The sequence below is a fragment of the Arctopsyche grandis genome, chromosome 3, assembly GCF_051622035.1.
Source record: "Arctopsyche grandis isolate Sample6627 chromosome 3, ASM5162203v2, whole genome shotgun sequence".
Lineage (NCBI taxonomy): Eukaryota > Metazoa > Arthropoda > Insecta > Trichoptera > Hydropsychidae > Arctopsyche > Arctopsyche grandis.
Window position 1 is genome coordinate 26,021,888 of NC_135357.1, and position 14,911 is coordinate 26,036,798.

Below are 14,911 nucleotides of genomic sequence, written 5' to 3' on the forward strand. Positions count from 1 at the left end.
AACTTTTATGCTAACTAAGTACACTGTTCGCCACTCACACACACCTCACAACGCTTGACCCTTGACTGTCAATTCACTCGACTCTCGACTTCCGAGCTACTTATGCATACTTTCACACATGTCATTCATATTTGCATTTGCATATGTTTACATATGCATGTACTTTTAAGTCTAGCTGTGTTAATAACTTTTTATTTATAAAAATGTGAATAATGATTTCTTTGATCTTTATAATTTACTAGTGGTTTTACCCGGCTTCGCTCGGTATTTGTAATATAAACCGCTTAAACATGGCTAATCTGATAGTAAACATTTTACCTACCTACCTACATATATATATAATTAGAGGTAGGGCCGGAAGCGTGCCGTTTATTGTTCAATTGTTGTAAATGCTTTGTAAAAAAGGTTCGGCAAACCTGTAACAATGCATTTACAACATTTGAACAGTAAACGGCCCCCTCAGGGTCCGGGTTTTATATATATATATATATAGTATAAAACAGCAATAGAAAAATTTGGTAAACGGACTACTAGTCATATGTAAACCAGTCACAGGACAACCGGTCGCTCTAGATCGGTCACACGTGATTACCCGTCACACTAAAACTGGTCACGAGAATACTGGTCACACCCTAAAACTGGTCATACCCTAAAACTGGTCATACCCTAAAACTGGTCATGCCCTAAAACTGGTCATACCCTAAAACTGGTCATACCCTAAAACTGGTCACACCCTAAAATCGGTCACGAGAAAACTGATAAACCGATTTTAGGGTGTGAACAGTTTTCTCGTGACCAGTTTTAGTGTGACGGGTGATCACGTGTGATCGATCTAGAGCAACCGGTTGTCCTGTGACCGGTTCACATTTGACTAGTAATCACCGAACCTTATTCCCAACTGTCATATTAAACAGTCATGTGTAGAGGTAGGATAGCCACAGTGCTATCCATTGTTCGGCAAACCTTTAACAATGCATTTACAACCTTTGAACAATACACGGCCCCTCAGGCTCCGGTGACTAGTCATGTGTACAACACGGTAATTAGATTATTAGTACAATACTCCGTCGTTTCATTCCATTGATGTACAATACACTAGATGGGCCCTGACGTGTGATTTTGGTCGGAGATCTTGTCTTCACTAACTGAGGGGTGCGGGGGGTTTAACTAGCGGGGAAGTTGGGGAAAAAAAAGTTTTTTCCCTACGATGCAGCGGTACCTACCTACCTACTGAGAGAAACTGTGCATGCGCCATGTATTTTGCATGCGCCAAAAGGGAGACCAGTATAAAACGTGAGGGCGGATCTATGTGTATTATATATCTATGTTTCATTCTCAAAATTATCATTTGTATTTTAGAGCTAATTCCAAATTAGATATTAGAAGATAAAATCATGTATTAGCTTCTTTGCAAATATACAAAGTTATCACTCATCATACATTTAATATTGAAATGGTAAAATTTAAAAACATTGAAAATATTTTTTTAGTTTTACAAGTGAATTAATTATTATTTTTAGTTTTACAAGTATTGAAGCGTTTCTTTTAAATGACAGATATTATTTAATGGTTCGTAAGACCCAAGGAAAAGTGACTTAGGGACAATTCAGGTTAGAGTAGGTAAATATAAAATGATTTAATTAAACGTTTATTAAAACGAGATGTGTGCATTATAAATTCTGTTACGAATAGTAAAGCTTAAATGATCAAATTTAACTAAGACGGTACTTCCCAACCTTTGTGATGTAGTAATTCTCAATTGAAACATAAACAAATTACATATTTTGAATTATATTATAAACTAGTGTTGTACCCGATGACATATTATCGCATATGTGTTGGCATATTAAGTTATTAAATAAAAAAAATGTTTCGTTGGTCATGTGTTCGATTCCCACGCGGTCGAATAATTTTCAAATATTTTTTAAATATATTTAATTTAATATGTATATTTAATTTGTTAATATGAAAAAAAATGCTTAAAACTACCTACCTACATACCTACAATATAAAACACTGATAGAAAAAATAATTGATTAATTAAATATTCAATAGATGGCGGTAAATTCTCTGCCAAGCGGAAACATTCACCACGCTAAAATCGTTTGTAACTTAAATTTTAAAGTTGAAAAATAATAACTCTGTGACACTTGTCAATTTTTTCCGTGATTTCGATTATGCTGCCGTTCATTACTAATTATTATTAGCAATATATGTTATAATCCACCGTCAATTGGCGTCAGTGTATTATTATAATCCGAGTGACCAACGACTCTCGAATGGCAATGACCGAAGTGTATATTTTATCGTTTGGACTTGATAAATATTTATAACGATTTTCTTTTTGATACTTTCAACTTGCAAAAATATTTTCGATTTATGTTGAGGGAGGAAAATGAAATACGTCGATATTTCGTCAAAAGCGGATTTGAAAAGATCAGCCCCTGGTCGTAAAAGGGATGAAGTTGGGGGTGCGAACGCGAGGTGTCGCACTTGCATATATATATATCGATAGGGATAGGCAGAGAGGGCGCTAGTGTCGCCGAGTCGCGGCAACGGGTATGTTGGGATATGCTAGGCGGCTTGCTCGAGCTCGCATCACCAACGCTCGCTCTCTGGAGACGCACGCATTCGGCATCGGCATCGGCAACGGCAACGGTTGGCGACATTGTGCGATGGCGGCTGCCTTGAGCGAGCTGCGCGCGGCTCTGCCCCTTCCCACCCCCGCCGCCCCCGCTTCGGCGACCCCCGTGGCCAACCGAGTCGTCGCGGCCCTCGTCTACGCCCAGCGCACTTCGGTCGCCATCGACACTGACCACGACCGTGAGTACTCACACCACACTACAATTATTATGACACGTGCTTCGTCTCCGATTTGGCGCGCATTTTGACAGCTGTCTAACAACGACGCCAACAAGCCGCTATCGGTGTCGTCAAACCGTCACTTTTCAAATTACCATAGACAAGCGCGCGTCTGTGCTGCGCTTCTTCACCATTCTCCTCTAATGTGCTTCTTGATAACAGTCTTTTCCAAAATCTTTTTACTAATCTAATGTTAATATATAAGTGACCTTTTTTTTGCGTCTAGACTAGGGCTGCCATAATTCAAATTTAAAACCGAGACATTTTTCCAAAAACATATTTCTAAATCTTTAAAATAGATTAAAAAATCATGGACGCACATTTATGAAAAAATGAATTCATTTTCTTGAATACTCTTTATTATTTCTAATAGTTTTAATAGATTTTTCGAATATTGAAAATATATCTAAAAGATCTTTTTTTCTAGTTTGTCATAGGGGTCGAAATTATTTTTCCTAAGGCCCGGGATGCCTCTCGGCAGCCCTCCTCACGACTTACCAGGACAGATACCCGAAAAACCATTACAAATGATCAGGCGCAGCTCGTGCATAGGAACTGCAGCGCTGCAGCACCCCCAGAAAAAATACAAAAAAATCACATTTGTATACATTTACAACTTGTGAATATAATTTAAATAAGAATGATTTGATATTTGAAATAATCATTATTAATGAGTATGTCAAATATATCTAGATACAAGTTGTAAATGCGAATTTTTGTAATTTTTCTGGGGGTGCTGCAGCGCCGCAGTTCCTATGCACAAGCCGCGCCTGCAAATGATTATCTTATAATATATCCTAAAAGGAATGCTGATTTTTTTTTAAATTTTTTATAGATAAATAAAAAAATCAAAATAAAAAAAAAAAAATTTGTTTCTTCAAAATATAACTATGATAAATGTTTGTTAGAAAAACTAGGTTTAGCATGTTTGCTACGCAAGGTGGACTTTCCATGTTTGATTTCTCCAGAACTATTATTTATGTAAGAAATATCTTACCAGCTAATTAATCTACCTATACACATACGCATACAGCTTTGTACTAAATATGTACATTCCAAAGTCTCAGCGTGTTTTATACTTAGGTATTTAAAAATAATTGAATAAGAAAGTATGTGTGATATAACAGGTACAAAGAATGAAACAAAATGCTGGACACAAATAATGATCGAAAAATCCACATTTAGCATTGATGTATTTTTATGTAGAATAATCATAGAAGTAGAATGCATAGAATGGTCATTGTTAACAAAAGTATCGTCTAAAAGCGAGCCATCGAAGAAAGAGACGAAAAGTCAGGAGAGAGAGCGAGAGAGAGAGACGAAGTTTAGCAAACAATGAACAAACTGCCGCGCAGAGTTTTTGTAGCAACATTTTTGGTGGCTGAGAGCGATTCTATGCATTCTACTTCTATGAGAATAATATAAAATATGAATATCGATCAGTCAGTCGGCCTCTAGTAGTCCAAGGCTTGGAATTTTACCCCGGCTCTCCCCCTCTCGTCGGCCCTGTATATATGTATATAAAATAAATATCTACACACATTCTAAAATAACAACAATTCACCTGTTAAATTTTCGTCTCCGATAGTTGATTTAATATACACTTTTTTAAATTTACAGTGGAACCTCTTCTTGCTGCAATCAGAGAATGTCACAACATGGAAATTTTGGAGCTTGGGGGCTATTCCTTTGGAGTAGATGCTGCAGCCCGACTCGGAGAATTGATAGGTGAACGGGGTGGTACTATGAAGTGTGCTCAGTGGGCTGATATATTTGTGTCTAGAAATAAGCCGGAAGTCCCCGTGGCTTTGGTATTTAAACCTAATCATGTCTAAGTAACTATTATATATGTATTGATTTGAAATTATTTTGCTTATAATTTTTTTATGACACATTTTAGAATAGCATGATATCAGGTATCTTAAAATCTGGAGCTATGTTGACAGTTCTCAATTTGAGTGACAATGCTTTTGGTGCTCTAGGCCTTCAAAGTGTAGTATCATATTTTAAAAGTCCTCAAGCTGTCCATCTTCAGGTACTAATTTTTTATGTTTAATATTATGTATACCAAAAATCACCAGTTGCAATCTTCATAAATGATTTTTTTTTTTACTTTTAGGAACTGTATTTAAACAACAACGGTTTGGGTATCAGTGGTGCAAAGGTGTTGTCTTCTGCTCTGAGTTCCCCACCTCCTAATTTAAGAAGATTAGAAATTGGCCGTAACCGATTGGAAAATGCGGGAGCAATAGCTGTTGCCGATATATTAAAGGTAAATATTATTATGAAGGTTGTTTGTCCATTTATTTGAATATTTCTTATTTTCAGTTTTTAATTTCAGAAAGTTTCAACCTTAGAACAACTTTCATTACCCCAAAATGGAATATATTTTCCTGGTATTGAAGCATTGGCTGGTGCTTTGTCGAAAAATAAAAATCTTAAATTGCTCAATCTTAACGATAATACTGTGGGACCCAAAGGAGCCAAAGCATTATTACAAATTCTGCCTTATTTGAAAGAATTGAGGTTTGTCAATCTTGGTGATTGTTTATTAAAAAATCAAGGTGCAAAATTAATTTTCCAAGCATTGAATAAACCAAATTTACCAGAATTGGAGGTACGATATTATTTCCGGTATTTGTTCATATAGTTAATGTTAATTTTGTCATCAATTTAAATTTAATAATTTCAGTCTCTCGATTTGAGTTTTAATGAAATATCAGCCCAGTCTAGAGTGGAATTGGAGACTGCTCTTTTGTGGAGGTGTGATATATTCATTTTCTTGGAGGGAAATAGATTTAGTACAAGTTTCAAAAGCAGTTTAAATGAACGTGCCAATGGTGAACTAGATTTTGGAAAAGAGGGGTCTGACGATGAAGAAGATGTTGATGACGAAGAAGAGGAAGACGATGAGGACGAGGACGACGATGAAGATAGAGACGTTTCTCAATCAACAGCAGAAGAGGATGGTATGTTTTAGCGTGAATAATACTGAAGCTCTTGAAAATAATTCCATAGTTTAATAAAAAAATTTTTTATAGAAATTGAGAAAGCTAACATATCTGATTTAATAAAAAAAAATTTACTCATGAAAGGAACTACAATAACTCCAGTCGTTATAAATAGTGACGTCACACTATTTTTAAATAATCCAAATAAAGAAACCTTTTCAAAGCTCGGCACCAAGCCAATGGATTTATTACTGAAACATCTTCAGGTTTGATTTTATTATATATGTATGTACATATTATACGCAATTTTTTTTTTAATTGTCATTTTTGCTTAGGTTATTACGGAAGACGATGTTTACGCAGATGAAATAGTACAAATTATTTTTAAACTTTTCCTTGTAAATCAAGATCCCAAGGAGATTTATTCAAAGATGAAATTATGGCTGGATGGAAACAATTGTAGACTCTCTTTGATTGCAAATGCTTTCTTAGTTCATCTTGGATTTATTAAGGTTTTTATTAATCGATTAAATTTTTTTATCTATAGAATAATCTAATGAATGTCAATTTTTTTTAATTTGAATGTCAATTTTTCAGTCTGAGACGAAAAATAAAAATTTAGCTGGCAATACTGATGCTTCTGTGAATGCTTTCGCGAACGCCATCAAAACTCCTGCATTTTCACAACAATTACGCAACATGATACTTTTCGTTATCAAAGACAGATGTGCAAAGGAGAAGAAAATTGGCAATGTCGATTACAGTAATCATAGAGAATTTTGGTCAAATGGCCAGTGATAATTTATAAAGTTTAGACATTTAATTCAGCCAGTTCATTGGTTATAACATTATTGTACAGCTTATATTTTTTAATGCACTTCTCAGATTATTTTAAAATGAATTATTTGTGGAATTAAATATTTTTTTAAACTTTTAAAGTGTTTTTTATTTACTTTCGTATTCCAATTTCAAGGGTGTTAACGCACTTTTAGACAAAATAAATTTCTAATACTAATAATAACGTTAATCTGGAAGTTCACCTGGGTTTTAAGATGAATAACTTAATAAAAACTTTTAATAATATAAAACCTTTAAAAAAGAGAAACCTGTAAAGTTACGAAGTACCTTTCGTTACGTTCTATGCTCACTGATGGAAATTTGTAATATATACATATGTATGTATGTATTAATTTACCATCAATTGGTGAAGATTCGGGTGAACGATTTGTTAAAACGGGTCTACTATCTTTCGATTTTTCGACCTTTCGATGCCATGATGTAGACCCGTGTCTGAGGTATGAAGACTAGTCGTTTTACTCGCTTGAAAAAAATATTTTGCTTTAAATATATTGGCATTTCATGATGGCTAACAAAACATTATACGAATTCTTACAGAAAATAAATCCTTAAATACATTTTATTATATAACACCCAAGCTATGATCCGGGAAATAACCAGATAGCAGGTATAACTTCGGTATGCATAAAGCTAGGTATTTTATGTTCCATTATCTTTGTGACTGCCAGATGTATTTCTTCAAGAATGTTGAGTATTTGTTAGTTGACTTGCGCGAGATCGCTTTTTGCGGAATAATCACCGAACCGATTTTTGCACTACTTGCATGCATTTTTTTATTAATATGATTTATACAAAATTTTAGGCGCAGTCCTGAAAATGACCACCTATATTTGGTTCGGTGATTACATCCCACATGTGAATCGCTACCAGGATAACCGCCGCTACGAAAATCGCTCGCGCGGTATCCTGTCGCACGAAAATTCATCGCATAGGAAAATTGCCATACAGAAAACTACTCAGCAAATGCTTTTTTTTACAAGATTTGGCAGTTTTCTGTACGGAAATTTTCCTGTGCGACAGGAGATCCGTGCGAGAGATTTTCGTAGCAGCGGTTATCCTGATAACGATTCACATTTGGAATGTAATCACTAGACACCGGATAGTCAGTGCTTTTTACTAACCTCTTTTACGTTTCACTTACGATTATAATTCAGGAAAAAGTTTGTCTCTTATTCTAGGAATCGGGGCGGTTTAGTTCTATTTACAAAGCTGGAGTCCAAAAAAAAACGTTCGGCGAACCTTTAACAATGCAATGAACAATACGCAGCACCCTCTGGGTCCATTTTATTCAAGACGGCACCTTAGTTATCCGGCCTTTAGTAATTTTATTTTATTGTTTATTTTTATTTTATTTCATACCAGGAAGGCATTACAGGTAAACCCCAATGCGCCTTCCTGGCCAAATTACAAACAATACAGCATTTTTTTATTATATAAGTCGCTAAATTACGAGACACTGACTTAAACTCGACAATTAACGAGACATCTATGAATTGTACATACATTTTTTATTGTAATATTTACATTAATCATACTCAAATAGTGGTGACATAGTGGGTAGGAAGGATTTTTAGCCAATTTTTAATCGGGAATCGTTTCAACAATGAAATCAGAGAAAATTGGCAAACTCTGATAGGAAACGATCAACCAGGAGTCACAAATCCTGGTCTGACCAGCAGCATTACAGATATACTCAGAAAAATTCTTTTCAATCGAGGTCAGCTCAAGGGATCGAACTCGGCGCCTCTCAGTGTTAAGCAGAAGCTTAACGACCGAGCCACGCTGCTGGTAATCACCTAACCCCTATATTTATGCAATTGTAATGTAACAATGCAATGAAGAATACACGGAATCCTCTGGGTCCGTTTTTTTCAAGACGGCACCTTGGCTATCCGGCCTTTAGTAATCACCTAACCCCTATATTTATTCAATTCACACATTTTAGGGTTCAATTGCTTTTGCATTTGGGCCCTCATCTGGAGAGAGCTGGCCTTGCCTACCAATAGAAGAAGATTTTTAAAATAAAAAGAAATCACGAACGTAAACAATTATTGTCATTGAAAAATATTCTTTTAAAATTTTGAAAAAGTATTATAATAGACTCATTGATCATGATTATAAGAATAATCGAATTATTCGATGGGGAATGGTGTAGATGCGGCGCTGAAAGGTAAAAGTATAGGTGTGGTTGTAGTGATCAGCAATGGTCGGTAATGTTTGTAATTGCGGCCGTATGACTAGTGGTGCCATCGGCCGTGTTGCGGTGTCGGTGGTTGATGCCAGTAGTGTCTGCCAGTCGAGTCAGTATCGATCGGTTGCTTTCGTGCTTTCGAGCTTTCGAGCTTTCGCGCTTTCAGCCCCCCTGCTGATGACGGTGAGCCCCACCTGGCCTCTCCCCTCTCCCCTCTCCTCCCTTCCTCCCCTCCCCTCCCCTCCCCTCATTCTATCGCATTTCCCTTCTTCATCGATTCTCTTTCTGAATCGACCACTCGTCATTTCATTCTCACTCATATCAAACCATATATTACCTGAGATTCTAAATATTTGACAGGTTTTACTTACTTCAATATTTATACACAAATCAGTTTGCACACTTAAATAACAAAATTGTACAATTACTTTAACAATTTATAAGTCGCTTGTCAACTACTAATGATTGGCATAGTTAAGTTTAAAAATATTACTCAATTTATTATGTTTTCATTTATAGATGGTGAACGATGGTCGTCTGTCATAAAATATATCTCAGGCGGAGGAAATGTTTGTACTCGAAGCGTTGATAAGCATATAAATGCAAATTAAGGTGATATGCTTAGAAATAGTATGTGATTATAAATTGGTTTGTTCTGAATGCAAAATCTGAAATTATGATCTGTATATAAAATTAATTGAATCGTTTGCATTCGGTTGTTGAAGTGATTATCAATTTGAAAGTATTCACATGAAAAGAAAGGCATTGTATGCTGTGTTCAAAAGCATCAAATTTTATTTATGTAACACTTTAAAAGTAAAAAAAAAAAGTATTTATAAAACCTTAAAATGATATTTTTATGCTATAGATATTTAATAACATCGTAGATTTATATAGACTCATTAAAAAAAATTAACTATATATGTGCTAACAAAATTTTATTGAAATTGATGTTTAAATGGGAGAGTTGTTTAATAATATAATAAAATTTAATATATGAAATTTTGCAATATACGTCAACTTTTAATTAAATGTTTATATTATGTCGAAAAGACTAAAATTTGTATATTGTTCCGAATTCAATAATAATACATGAATGTTGTTATTGTTAGTTGTTAAGCATGCTTTGAATCACAAAGAAAAATTGTTAACTTATTGCATGTACTCAAAGTGTACATAATTTGAATTCGTCGATCACGCTTAGAGTTTTTAAATGTTAATATTTACTGTGTAGGTTCCAAAATATGTAATTCAATAAACGATGATTTTGATATGAGATTTGCAAAATTGTCGCTTGCGGTTGACTTTACGTGCCCATTTTAAATTCACCGGTCAATTGAAACATGGTGACCATGAATTCGGTGGATAAGAGTGGAGCGCCGCGGGCCGCTCTCCCCGCGGGGAAGGAGACGGGTGGTCGAGCTACCGCTCAGCCACCGACACCAGCTAATGTGCAGATCCCACAACCAGAAGACTCTCCCAATTATCTGGTGTATAAAAAGGTGACATTTTTATCAACACAACTTATTTATATCGTATTTTATCGATATTTATGGTGTGTTTTGATTTTTTTCAGATGGAAGCTCTTATAGAGAGGATGCAAGATGAAGTCACGGGAGTGCCTGTAAGAACGGTCAAGAGTTTCATGTCGAAAATACCTTCCGTAAGGATTTCATAATTTCCATATATGTATGTACGTATATACTTATTTATTACATGTGAATTGTTTATTTATTTTTATAGGTATTTACTGGAAGTGATTTAGTGGCTTGGCTTTCGCGTCGTCTTTCACTCGAAGACGGACAGGAGGCTTTACATTTGGCACACTTATTGGCTGCACATGGATATCTGTTTCCCGTAGACGATCATTGTCTCACTGTGAAAAATGACGGGACTCATTATCGCTTTCAAACACCATATTTTTGGCCGTCAAATCAATGGGAACCTGAAAATACTGACTATGGTTAATATGATTTGATAATATACATTGCACAATGTCGATTGAAATTGTCGAAGTTATTTAAAATCTGTTCCTTTGCAGCTGTGTATTTATGTAAACGAACCATGCAAAATAAAACTAGACTTGAATTAGCTGATTATGAAGCGGAGAGTTTAGCTCGTTTACAAAAAATGTTTTCTCGGAAATGGGAATTTATATTCATGCAAGCTGAAGCACAGAGCAAAGTATGTAATTTTTTTCTGAATTTCATCATTTTCTAATGTTTTTATGTATAACGGATATCTAAACTATGACGGATTATTATAGGTGGATAAGAAAAGAGATAAATTAGAAAGAAAAGTTTTAGATAGCCAAGAAAGAGCATTCTGGGATGTTCATAGACCGATGGTAAGATTAAATATTTCCTATTATAAAATGAGTTATAAAAATTTAAACTTACTAGCAAGTTATTTAAAATATTTCAGCCTGGATGTGTAAATACTACAGAAGTAGATATCAAAAAAGCCTGTCGAGGTGGAGGTAAACCACCTACAAGTGCAAAATCATCGATTTCTGTTAGTGTAAATCATAAATTTAGTATACACGTACCGTTATTTGAAAAGTCATATTACTAATAGTGTAAAATTGATTATTATTCAGGTGGGACCAGCTATGCCAATTGTAACCGTCACAGCTCCAGGCCAAGGTGATGAGTCCGTACCAGCTCCTGGAACTGCACAGCCAGCAACTGATTTGCGGTATTCATTTCGTGGAATGTTAACATTTATAATATTTTATTGTATAATATGAATTAATTTAATTTTGATTTTTAGAGTAACTACAACAGATTCTCGCCTTGAAGCGGCTCGCCGTCAAGTATCGTTACTCAAACAGAGGATAGAAAGAAGAAATATTAAAGTTTCTAAAGTTGCAGAAGCGTAAGTCATACACATTTAAATCATCGCATCATTAGACACAATCGGTTGTTTTATTTTTTTTTATATGGGCGAATGCGTTTTAGATGCATCAATTATTATGAGCAATATGTAGAATACGATGCCTTTCTTACGTCGCCAGAATGGCCGAACCCCTGGATAGCAGATACCACAGAGTTGTGGGATCAAGACAAACAAAGGTAATATATTACGTATTCAAATACATATGTGTATACCATTGAAGTATTTGCTTTAAAGAAAATCTAATTGTTTAAAAAAAAGTATTACTTGCAGTAAGGAAGTACCACTTCGACGCGTTCGACGGTGGGCTTTTGGTCTTCGAGAGTTACTTCAAGATCCAGCAGGAAGAGAACATTTTACAAAGTTCTTAGATAAAGAGTTTTCGGGCGAAAATTTGAAGTAAATTTGATACGTGGAACAAATGCCTGTATATTTCATAACGTGTGACTTATTGTACCTATGTTTTGTTAGGTTTTGGGAATCTGTGCAGGAGCTCAAAGCATTACCTCAACGACAGGTACGTATTCGTGCTATGGAAATATGGCGAGAATATCTTGCACCGGATGCGCCGTGTCCCATCAACATTGATTCTTCCAGTCGGTCCACTTGTAAGGTTAACGTTGAAGCTGGTGCAGACAGGTGGAGCTTCGATCATGCTCAGGTACAATTCAATCGAATTTGCGTTGAAAAATTATCATTGTGAATATGCACCTGTTTAAAACTGGTTTCATTTGCAATTATACAGGCACATGTTTATCATTTAATGAAATCTGATAGCTACTCTCGGTATTTGCGCTCTGAAATGTACAAAGATTTTCTCAATGGATCTAAAAAAAAGGTTTGTTAAATAAACGCATACTATTTATTTGTTTTAAAATGTAATCTTGTTAATTTCATTTTTTCTTTCAGACGTCGGTCAAAGGCATTAGATCAATTGTTTCGTTTTCTGGAAGGAAAGAAACGTCTACATCTTAAATTTATCATTTGTGCACGATTTGAAATATGGAAGTGCAACACTTGTATATTGTAACTAAATGAAATTTTAGAAAATCAATTTAGGAATTCAAGTTATTTCAATTCCTAAATTTTTTGGCCCGATTATATACAGTAAAATTTTGAAAAGAGGAATGAAGTCATTCTGTATGTAGAAAATCAGATGGAATACTTTTTGGACGGAAGAATGGACCCATTTGATTTGATTTGGCTGTAGGATCTGGCAAAAAAGACATGCATCGTTTTTTCATCAGCCGGACTTACTGTTCTTACCAGTTGTGGGCATAAAAATGAATAATATGGTGTGTATGAAGAAAAAAATTGCATATTTTTTTAGTTTGCCACACCAAATGGGCTTAGAGTGGTTCAATAAAATTGCAGGTCGCCACTTTATCTCAGTATTAGATCAAAGAATGTGATATTTTAGCTCTCTTCTTATATATTAATTTTCCTTTAACGTTTCCATAAAATATGTAGATACATATTACAAATATTTCTATGCATTCCATTTGTGTGACGGAGTGCTACTTGTGTCGTTTTTTGAATCTGAATTTTACAATTGTACTATAGAAAAAATTAACATGTAACCATTTCTTCACTCGATAATATAATAGTTTTTAATTATGTTAACGACATTTTGAATCGAGTCATTGCCGCTCTCTAAATAGTTCACGCGGACTTTGTGTGAAGTTATAAACAACTTGAAAGAGAATCAGCTTTCGCCGATATCTCTCGCTGTGTACTGCACTTATTAAGAAAGCATTTCTTCCGTTAAAATTAACACGAGCTTGTTCATATATGCCAATTCATTCACATTCGATTCTATAAAAACGGGTATTAAATCGTAACGTTAACGTAAGTATTGTAATTATTGTATAATTATGATATGTGTCTAGTTGTAACAATTTGATTGAAACTGTTGACGCTTTCATATTTTATTCGATATGAAATGTACACGTATTTCCTACACAATAGCTTGTGGACTTTCAAGAACAACACGCATACGCATTTTGAGGGTTGACTTGTTTTATGAAGTTGGCGTCGTTTCTTTATATGAGGTTATCGTTGAATGGCAAATCATGGGTATGATGGGGTTTTTTTTTAAACGTGTAGAAGGAGGATATGCAACAATTATTCCATCTTATTGGATCACCAAAGCGTTGCGAAGAGGACGCGCTTCCACTTATTTGTGTTAATAGTTCCCGGTGTCATTTAATTAGTTAACATCTAAGGACAATATGTGCTATGATAGAAATAAAGTTGTAAATATTTTTATATTATTTTACTATTCAAATATGATATTTTTTTGATCTTGAATTTTTAAGTTTTTTTGACTGATAAGGTTCAAATTTTCTGCATTATATGATACGTATGTATGTATGTGTATGATATTGTATTTAGTTGTTTAATTTGGCATTTAATTGCATGTGATTAGTTGGAGTGGAAACCTTGCTTTAAACTTCATAGTTCAAGGTTTCTTATTTCGACTGATTGTTTCACACAATTATATACAGCACATTTCTTATGATTGCACACATTTACATATATACAATTCCATGTGTGTTTCACTATATTTTGTCACTGTTAAACCAAAGATGTATAGTATTATAATTTAAAATTTTTGTACTATTTTTGATTACTCTTCTAATTCCAATATTGTCATAGAAACAGTATTTTGAAATTTCGTTATTGACGTGCGAATTAATATTAACCATTGATATTCCGACATAGTTAAATCTAAATTGGTGTATTCGCTCTTTAGTTATTTTAATATACTAATAGAAAGCTCGTAACGAGCAGTTTGCAGGTTGAACAAATACGATTTTTCTTATTTGGTGCCCGGTTTTCAATGATATTAATTACGTATGTGTTCTATACATACTGACTGCAGAATCTCGCGTTGAAATACAAAATTCTTAAAAAAATTGTTATATTGAAAGGCAATTTTTTATGAGTTAAAAAGGTCTGTTTTACAATATTTACTAAATAGTTTATGTTAGAATAAATATTAAGATAAAAAATAGTTGTGATTTTCATTGTGAACTATGATGAATGAAAAAAAACATTGACAGTGTAAAACTGACTAAATAATAGTTTTAATTGAATATTTAAACTATTGTTTTATTTTATTCAAACCAAAATCCTGTTCCAAATTTAAATT

At 34.3% G+C, this 14,911-nt stretch overlaps 2 protein-coding genes across 2 annotated transcripts; both read left to right on the forward strand.

The window, feature by feature from the left end:
* The first annotated feature begins 2,457 nt into the window (after window positions 1-2,457).
* Window positions 2,458-6,752, forward strand: LOC143909875 (uncharacterized). Its single transcript, XM_077428116.1, has 9 exons — window positions 2,458-2,823; window positions 4,483-4,673; window positions 4,763-4,897; window positions 4,982-5,134; window positions 5,204-5,479; window positions 5,555-5,831; window positions 5,904-6,079; window positions 6,149-6,325; window positions 6,411-6,752. The coding sequence occupies exons 1-9, from the start codon at window positions 2,562-2,564 to the stop codon at window positions 6,609-6,611; spliced, it is 1,848 nt and encodes a 615-aa protein (XP_077284242.1). The 5' UTR covers window positions 2,458-2,561; the 3' UTR covers window positions 6,612-6,752.
* Window positions 6,753-8,898: 2,146 nt separating this feature from the next.
* Window positions 8,899-14,860, forward strand: RSG7 (Regulator of G-protein signaling 7). Its single transcript, XM_077427398.1, has 15 exons — window positions 8,899-9,045; window positions 9,382-9,474; window positions 10,097-10,364; window positions 10,439-10,525; window positions 10,606-10,825; window positions 10,904-11,046; window positions 11,129-11,209; window positions 11,287-11,376; window positions 11,462-11,559; window positions 11,635-11,739; window positions 11,823-11,936; window positions 12,019-12,156; window positions 12,229-12,418; window positions 12,503-12,595; window positions 12,667-14,860. Exons 3-15 carry the CDS (start codon window positions 10,206-10,208, stop codon window positions 12,730-12,732), a joined length of 1,584 nt encoding a protein of 527 aa, XP_077283524.1. The 5' UTR covers window positions 8,899-9,045; window positions 9,382-9,474; window positions 10,097-10,205; the 3' UTR covers window positions 12,733-14,860.
* Window positions 14,861-14,911: the final 51 nt, after the last annotated feature.